This window comes from Sinocyclocheilus anshuiensis, unplaced genomic scaffold (assembly GCF_001515605.1).
Source record: "Sinocyclocheilus anshuiensis isolate Anshui unplaced genomic scaffold, SAMN03320099.WGS_v1.1 scaffold1008, whole genome shotgun sequence".
In the NCBI taxonomy this organism is placed as follows: Eukaryota; Metazoa; Chordata; class Actinopteri; order Cypriniformes; family Cyprinidae; genus Sinocyclocheilus; species Sinocyclocheilus anshuiensis.
This window is the reverse complement of record NW_015548267.1, coordinates 536,061-545,231: the sequence shown is the minus strand read 5'-3', so window position 1 is coordinate 545,231 and position 9,171 is coordinate 536,061. Positions and strand designations below refer to the sequence as shown.

The window sequence follows — 9,171 nt, the reverse complement described above, 5'->3', positions numbered from 1 at the left end:
CTCTCTCTCTCTGTCTCTCTCTCGCTCTCTCTCTCTCTGTCTCTCTCTCCCTACCGTTAAGTAACTTGTGCATTGTTTTACTTACTTGTTTTTGGCATATCCGACCGAATTACAAACTTTCCAGTGATGTCTGTGAGAAAGATATATTCCCTCGACAAGCTCGCGCATCTGCGCCGCCGCGCGCTCAATTCACTCAGCGTGCTTTGTTTATCAGCTCGCGCACATCAGTTATACAGATGTTAATACTGAAAGTTTAACATTATATTCATTGCATACATATACTTCGTAGACATCCTTAATCTCTAATAACTCCATTCTGCTGTCTGTTGTTCTGTTGTCGGTGTTTCTTTGTCTGAATATGGCGCTTATCACATGCTGCGTGGTATCGGCGTTTGGTATCGGGGCATTTTAACGAGTACGAGTACAAGTACAGGAGCTCAGTATCGGTGCATCCCTAATTTATATCGTTACAAAAAATCTCCGATTTGAATACATGCTGTTCTTTTGAACTTTCAATGCATCAAAGAATCATAAAAAAATATGTAGCATGGCATTTTTACAAAAATATTAACATTGATAATAATCAGAAATGTTTCTTGAGCAGCAAATTACACTATTAGAATGATTTCTAAAGGTTATTATAGTTAAACTAATACCATAAAAAAAAAAAATTTTCCTTACTTGGAAAAAAAAAGTTAACTAAAATAAAATGTATAAAAAACATTTCCTATTTTTATTTTGTTGAACCTGATGTACTAAAATAACTAAAACAAAAACTGAAATAAAAATTAATACATTGATATACTATTATAATTTTAGTTTAATTCATTAAGATTTTTAATGTCAATAGAGTTTTTATTAAGTATTAGTTATATGCTACTTCAAAAATGTACTTTTAAAGTATTTTAGCACTTCTAAAACCGTAAACAATAAAAGCATTTTTATTTCAAATGAGGAAATAAATGTTAACTGAAATAAAATAAAATATATATATATATTAAAAACTTAAACATGTATCATTTTTATTTCATTTAACTTGATGTTCTAAAATAATTAAGGCTAAGAAATGTAATAATAATTTATTATAAACAGTAAACCGAGCATAGATCATTTCTTTAATCAATACACATTTTTCTCATTTTCACATTCATCTCTATAAAATTTCTAAAAATTGTTATCCAGTAACCCTGAACAGCTATAAAAGTCCTTTGTCTAAAAGTATGGGAATCCTTAAGCAGGAAATTAAAAATATGATGTGCTGTAAATCTATATTAGGTAATTAGTTTTAAATGTTTCACACACATACTGCCTCCAGCTGAAGAATCTCCATGGAAACAATGACATCACTTCCCTAGAAGCATTTAAAGCTCTGTCACCTTTTCCAGCGTGAGTATGTGTGTGTTTCTCTCACCTGTGAGAGTTTGAAGGAATGAGCTGTACAGCTGCATAAATCAGGTTTACGTCACTCCGAGTGGAAGCGCAAACGGCCGGATGTTTTAACACCTGAAGAGGGAAGCGGCTTTGTAATGTGATCGTGTTTAAAGAGCATTAACACATCAGTTGGCCGCGTTCAGCTCGAGCAGGATGTTTGAGCTGCTGGTGAGGTCGTTCACATGTAATTTATGGTCCATCTGTATTTTGCACCTGCTGCACTTACTAATTTATGCCACTAGAGTTTTGCCTCTAACTTTGTTTGTTTTAACAACAGCTATGCCAAAAGAGTGTAGCAGTTATTACATGAGATATTTAGTACTTGAATTGTTGTAGAAATAGTGTGGGAATCTATTATTTTGTTTTAAGGAAATTCTGTGCCACCAAAAAGTCAAAAGGATGCATTAAATTGATCAAAAGTGACAAAACACATTTATGATGTTACAAAAGATTTCTATATCAAAAAAAAAAAATGCTCTTTTCTATTCTTTTTTTTTAATCAAAGATTTAATCCGTTTTTACAAAGATATGAAGCAGCACGACTTTTCTCATCATTGATAATAATCGGAAATGTTTCTTGAGCAGCAAATCAGCATATTTATGATTTCCAAAGGATCATGTGAAACTGAAGACTGGAGTAATGATGCTGAAAATTCAGCTTTACATTACAGGAATAAGTTACATTTTTAAATAAATTAAAATAGAAAATAGGTATTTTAAACTGTAAGAATATTTCACATTACTGTATTTACTGTATTTTTGATCAAATAAATGGTGAGCAGAAGATACTTTTTTCAAAAACATGAAAAGAATAAAATTCTTAATGATTCCAAACTTTTGTAGAGCAGTGTCAGTGAGAATTTTTCCAAATTTAGTGTTAAATATTTTATTATAAACATTAGAAAAAGACAGGAATTTCTTTAATCAGTACACATTTTGTTGCTATGCTCAGATCTAAAATATTCCTTTAGCTAGAAATAGCTTTTTCTTAGCGATACTGTGTCTAAATTAATATCTGATGATAAAATGGATAAAAAGTGACCCAATACTTATTTTATTATTTATCATCATTTTATTAATATTTTTAGTTAGTTTTTATATTTAATTTTTTCCTTTTAATTTTCCTTTTCCTTTTAATTTAATTTAACTTTTTTGTAATCTTGTGTTTTTGTCAAGTTTTATTTTTTTTATTTAAATGTCTATATATATATATATTTTTTTTTATTTCAGTTTTACTTTTAGTTATTTTAGTACACTAGATTTTTTTTATTAATCTTATTTAATTTCTTTTAACGTTTATTTTATTTCGAGTAACAATTTTTTTTTTTTTTATGGTTTTAGTATTAGTTTTAATTAACCATAATAACCTCCCTTATAGTAGTTGTGCACAAGCTCATGTTCTCTTCATAATGTATACTAATCTGCAATAATTTTCTCTGTCTCTCAGGGTGTGGGATGGTGTTTCTGGTGAGGTTCTCAACACTCTGATCCATCACAACGAGGCTGTTCTACACCTGCGCTTCTGTAACGGTCTCATGGTGACCTGTTCGAAAGATCGCTCCATCGCCGTGTGGGACATGGCGTCTGCAACCGACATCAGCCTGCGCCGTGTGCTAGTGGGTCACCGCGCCGCCGTTAACGTGGTGGACTTTGACGACAAATACATCGTGTCTGCATCTGGAGACAGAACCATAAAAGTGAGCGGGTGGGAGTGGTCAGTGGGTGGGCGGGGCTTTAGTAATGGGTGATTGGCAGCTGTAGTGTGATGTTGTGTATGTTTGCAGGTGTGGAGCACCAGCACGTGTGAGTTTGTACGGACGCTTAACGGTCACAAGCGCGGCATCGCCTGCCTTCAGTACAGAGACAGACTTGTGGTCAGCGGGTCCTCAGACAACACCATCAGGTTTTTTACATTTAATTATTATTTTTATTTAATTATTATTTTTAGTTTATATATTCATTTTATTTTCATTTTACAGTAATAATTTCTTTATAAATGCACATTTATATCAATACACAAAACTGTGAATGTGAAAATGAGAACAATATGTATTGAATTAAGAAATTTCCTTATTTTAGGGATTATAATAATATATTTTACATTTAATTTGGTAAATTTCTCATTGGCGTACACTTCCGTTCAAATGTTTGGGGAATTTTTAGATTTTTTATTTTTATTTTTTTACATTTTCTAAAGAAATCTCTACTGCTTACCAATGCTAAAACACAGTATAAACAGTAATATTGTGAAATATTATTACAATTCAAAATAACCGTTTTCTGTGTGAACATTGTAAAATGTAATTTATTTGTGATGCAAGCTGAATGTTCAGCATCATTACTCCAGTGTCACATGATCCTTCAGAAATCATTCAAATATGATGCTTTGCTGCAATGTTGAGAAGAGCTTCAATTTTTTTTTTTTTTACGATTCTTTGATGAATAGAAAGTTCAAAAGAACAGCATTTATTTGAAATAGAAAACTTTTGAAACATTGGAAAGGTGTTTACTGTCACTTATCAATTTAATGCATCTTTCCTGAATATAATTGTAATTCATTTCTTACTAGCTAACAATCTTAGTGACCCAAAACTTTTGTATATATATATATATATATATATAACAAGTACCTTTTATAAGAACTGAAGAGGTCTATGCTCCAAAAATGACCAAAAAAGCATCATGAAAGTATTTATGACAGGCTATATGACTTTTTTTTTGTCCTTGACTCATCATTCTTCAGTCTTTATTTTTTGTTTTCCACCACAAAAAGAAAGTCATGCAAGTTTGGAATGACTAAATGATGACAGAATTAAAATTTCTAGGTGGACTAACCATTTAAATGCTCTATAAAAGCTAACAAATTTTTTGTTTTCCACTGAAGAAAGAAAGTCATGCAGGTTTGGAATGAGTACATGTTGACAATTAAAATTTCTTGTTGAAGTAACCCTGTAAATGCTCTCTAAAAGCTGTCTATCTTTAACATACACTTGTGTGTGTTCAGACTGTGGGACATTGAGTGTGGTGCTTGTCTGCGTGTGCTGGAGGGTCATGAGGAGCTTGTGCGCTGCATCAGATTTGACAACAAGAGGATCGTGAGCGGAGCATATGATGGGTGAATAAACACACACACACACACACACGCTCAGTCCCAGCACCATCTGTTTCTGACAGGCCGTTCATCTGTCAACCTGTTTAATAACGAGCAGCCATAACTCACCCTCACATTCTCTCTCTTCCTCTGCAGGAAAATTAAAGTTTGGGATTTACAGGCAGCTCTGGATCCTCGGGCCCCCGCCAGCACGTTATGTCTGCGTACACTTGTGGTGCGTGTGAATAAAATAATGCCATCGTCATATCTATGTTTTGTGAAATATATATATATATATATATATATATTTTGGTTTGTTAGATTCCTATTAATAATTTTGTTGTTGTCACATTCACATATTATAAAACTGAACAGCCACAAGAGGTCACTGCAAGTTTATTTATCCTGCTAGTTACCTTAAACAGTTTGAAATAATAATTTAGTTAACTTATATGGAAATTTGTCCATATAAGTGCTGTGCTACTTTAAAGACAGTTTGCGAAGCTGCAGGCTAATAGAAATGCTAGTATTAAAAACCCAGGGACATATGGGAATGTAGTGATTGTATACTGTTAAACAAACTTTGAAACAAATCGTTTCACTAAAAGAATCAGATTACTATACTGATTCACTAAAAGAATCAGATTCCTAGCTGTACTGTTAAACAAACTTTGAAACAAATCGATTCACTAAACGAATCAGATTCCCAAACTGATTCACTAAAAGAATCAGATTCCTAGCTGTAATGTTAAACAAACTTTGAAACAAATCTTTTCACTAAAAGAATCAGATTCCCATACTGATTCACTAAAATAATCAGATTCCTAGCTGTAATGTTAAACAAACTTTGAAACAAATCGTTTCACTAAAAGAATCAGATTCCCAAACTGATTCACTAAAATAATCAGATTCCTAGCTGTACTGTTAAACAAACTTTGAAACAAATCAATTCACTAAAAGAATCAGATTCCCATACTGATTCACTAAAATAATCAGATTCCTAGCTGTAATTTTAAACAAACTTTGAAACAAATCGTTTCACTAAAAGAATCAGATTCCTAGCTATACTGTTAAACAAACTTTGAAACAAATCGTTTCACTAAAAGAATCAGATTACTATACTGATTCACTAAAAGAATCAGATTCCTAGCTGTACTGTTAAACAAACTTTGAAACAAATCGATTCACTAAACGAATCAGATTCCCAAACTGATTCACTAAAAGAATCAGATTCCTAGCTATACTGTTAAACAAACTTTGAAACAAATCGTTTCACTAAAAGAATCAGATTACTATACTGATTCACTAAAAGAATCAGATTCCTAGCTATACTGTTAAACAAACTTTGAAACAAATCGTTTCACTAAAAGAATCAGATTACTATACTGATTCACTAAAAGAATCAGATTCCTAGCTATACTGTTAAACAAACTTTGAAACAAATCGTTTCACTAAAAGAATCAGATTACTATACTGATTCACTAAAAGAATCAGATTCCTAGCTGTAATGTTAAACAAACTCTGAAACAAATTGTTTCACTAAAAGAATCAGATTACTATAATGATTCACTAAAAGAATCAGATTCCTAGCTGTACTGTTAAACCAACTTTGAAACAAATCGATTCACTAAAAGAATCAGATTCCCATACTGATTCACTAAAAGAATATGATTCCTAGCTATAGACCAATTTTGGTGTTTGCAAACAGTGATGATGTTTTTTGTAAGGGGACGCCATTTGTAGGGACGTTCCAAACGAAAGTGAACAACTGAATCCCTTCGCGAAGGGCCCTTCCAGAAGTCCGTTAGTGAAGGGAACATGCGATGGTCACTTTACGGAAGTGATTTTCGTTTGTGATCATGTGATCTTCAGTTAGGAGATCTTGCGACGCATTTTAAAGCAAAGTTGTGGTTGATTTCAACACAAACGTAAGTAGAATAGGCTAATTAAATTTGTCTTTATTTTAATGTAGGCCTAATACAAAATATTTTTCATCAGAAATATTATTTAAGATGGTAGTGTAAGCAAGTTTAAGCAAGTTTAGTTTGAAAAAGCTTAATAGTAAATAAGACACAATTAGACAATATTTGAATAAAATAATAATAATGAGAAGAAATATATATTTGCAACAACTGATGGAGTACTGAATGCTGCATGCGCGCCAGCGTTGTCAAGGTAACATTTGGTCAGTCATTCCCTTCGCCAAGGAAGTTCCAAACGCTTATACGAGACAGTAATGCCCTACACCCTTCAAAGAACACACTTCAAGGGCTCTGCCCTTCGAAGGGAGTAGGGCATAGGGATGCTCACTTTCGTTTGGAATTCGCCCTTAAAGTAGCGGTCTATGGAAGCCATGGAATAAAAGAATAAAAAAAGGTAATTTTGAAATTATATTTCCAAATTCTGATTTTTTTTCTCGCAATTCCGAGATTATATCTCACAATTCTGATAAAAAAAATCAACTCGTCATTCTCTTTTTTTTTCCCCTCTTTGGCTCAGAATCATGAGTTTAAATGAACTTTTCTACGACATTCTAATTTATTGAGATGCACCTGTATATCCCACACTGCTGCCTTTTTTCCCTCAGAATGGACAAACTCACACTTGTTGAGTTAAATCGAGTTATAAAGTCCGAACTAGGAGACTTGCATTTGCATTGTGAAAAAGTCAGAATTGTGAGATAAAATAGGTCAATGTTATGTAAAATGTAATAGGTTTAAATAGTATTTCATGCTGTAACTGTAGGTCTAATACAATATGTCCCTTTATGAACTGCATATGTGAATATTATGTATTGTTTAAATTATGCTTTAAAAGTAGGGTAATCATAGCAGGTTTCATCCATAGTCTGTCCGTTTAAACGTCTGCGTTTAACTTCAAATGGCGTCTTTGACGACAGTATTCTATAAACATGATTTGCATTCCGATTCTGAAATCTAAAGGCACAACAATCCATTGTTTCTCTTATTCCATGGATTTTACCCGTTTCCCTCCACTTGTTACCAGTGTTTTTGCGTGCGCAGCTGCATGTGACGTAACTGTGACGTCTACTCCAAATTGGTCTATACTGTTAAACAAACTTTGAAACAAATCAATTCACTAAAAGAATCTGATTCCCAAACTGATTCACTAAAAGAATCAGATTTCTAGCTATACTGTTAAACAAACTTGGATTCCTAACTATACTATTAAACCAACTTTGAAACCGACTGATTCACAGAAAGATTAGAATTTCTAGCTATACTATTAAACAAACTATGAAACAAACGGATTCAATAAAATAATCGGATTCCTCGCTATAGTAATCTGATTCTTTTAGTCAATCAGTTTGTTTAAAAAATAAAAATAAAAAAATCTCCCTGTGCTTTAAGTACTGGTATTTCTAGTAGCCTGCAGTTTGACAGACTAGCTGCAAAGTGGTTTCTCCAGCACAAGGAGACTGCTGATTTGAGAATTATGATTTTTTTTTTTATACATTTCAATATAGGTTAACTGAATGATTATTTCAACAGCTGAGCAATTAATACGCTGCAGAAACATGCAGTTACGTCAGTAGCGTTGCTGCGTTTACTCCTCAACACCATACTCGCCGTTTCTGACAGACCTTTGAAGTGTGTTTGTGTGTGCGTTACTGTATGTTTTCATGTTCTTTTGTTCATGTGTGTTGTCATGGTAACCTCTCGCAGGAGCATTCTGGGCGTGTGTTCCGACTGCAGTTTGATGAGTTCCAGATTATTAGCAGTTCCCATGACGACACAATCCTTATATGGGACTTCCTGAATGTCTCCACCAATGGCCAGCCGGAGAGGCGATCGCCCTCGCGGACATATACATACGTCTCCAGATAGCAGGTACACACACACAGCAAAGAGTTTTCAATCATTCACCAGATTTGTACTTCATTACGTTACATGGTTTTTGGTTTAGTTTAGCTTTAACTATGTTTGGTGGTTTAGATGTTTGTCATTGATTCTGATTAATACAATAGTGTTTAATTCTGTTTTCATTGATACAATAGTGTTTTTATTTTGTATTTATTTTGTAATATATTATTTTATATTTATATTATTTATGTTAAAACCATCAAATATTAAATAAGTAAATGTTTTTCACTGGGAGTTGTATTTATTAGTTTAATTGATTTGTTCATTAAATCCTTTTCTCTAGTTGTTCAGTTTCATTTTCATTCATGTTGTAATGGTTATTATATTTACAATTTATTTTTCATAGTTTTGAAAATGCATTTATTAAAATAGTTTTTGTCTAAAATTCTGTTTAGTTTTCTAGTGTTTATTATAGTTATCTTTTTATTTTATATTTTATATATTGATATTATTTGTTAAAACCACAAAATATTAAATATGAGGATAATTTTTATTGGTAATTTATTTTTATTATTAATTTAATTTATTATTAATTATTTTTTATTTTTTTCTATTTACTTTATTCATATTACAGTGTTTATTATAGTTTATTGTCTTTATTTTATACATGTTATTTTGTATTATTTATGTCGAAACCCTAAAATGTTAAATCAGAAAATATTTTTCATTGGTAGTTTATTTATTATTTTAATTTATTTGTTCATTAAATACTTCTCTCTCTCTATGTGTGTGTGTGTGTGTGTGTGTGTGTGTGTGTGTGTGTGT

At 32.1% G+C, this 9,171-nt stretch overlaps 1 protein-coding gene across 2 annotated transcripts in view; it reads left to right on the top strand.

The window, feature by feature from the left end:
- The window catches only part of LOC107655672 (F-box/WD repeat-containing protein 11-like), a 44,019-nt gene that overhangs the window by 33,772 nt on the left and 1,076 nt on the right, over positions 1 to 9,171 (top strand). For both annotated transcript variants that reach the window (XM_016443241.1, XM_016443240.1), the window contains 5 exons: positions 2,879 to 3,128; positions 3,216 to 3,334; positions 4,436 to 4,546; positions 4,679 to 4,757; positions 8,209 to 8,373. In XM_016443241.1, the coding sequence (XP_016298727.1) occupies positions 2,879 to 3,128; positions 3,216 to 3,334; positions 4,436 to 4,546; positions 4,679 to 4,757; positions 8,209 to 8,370 (721 nt within the window). In that variant the 3' untranslated portion in view covers positions 8,371 to 8,373. The remainder of the gene's footprint in view (positions 1 to 2,878; positions 3,129 to 3,215; positions 3,335 to 4,435; positions 4,547 to 4,678; positions 4,758 to 8,208; positions 8,374 to 9,171) is intronic.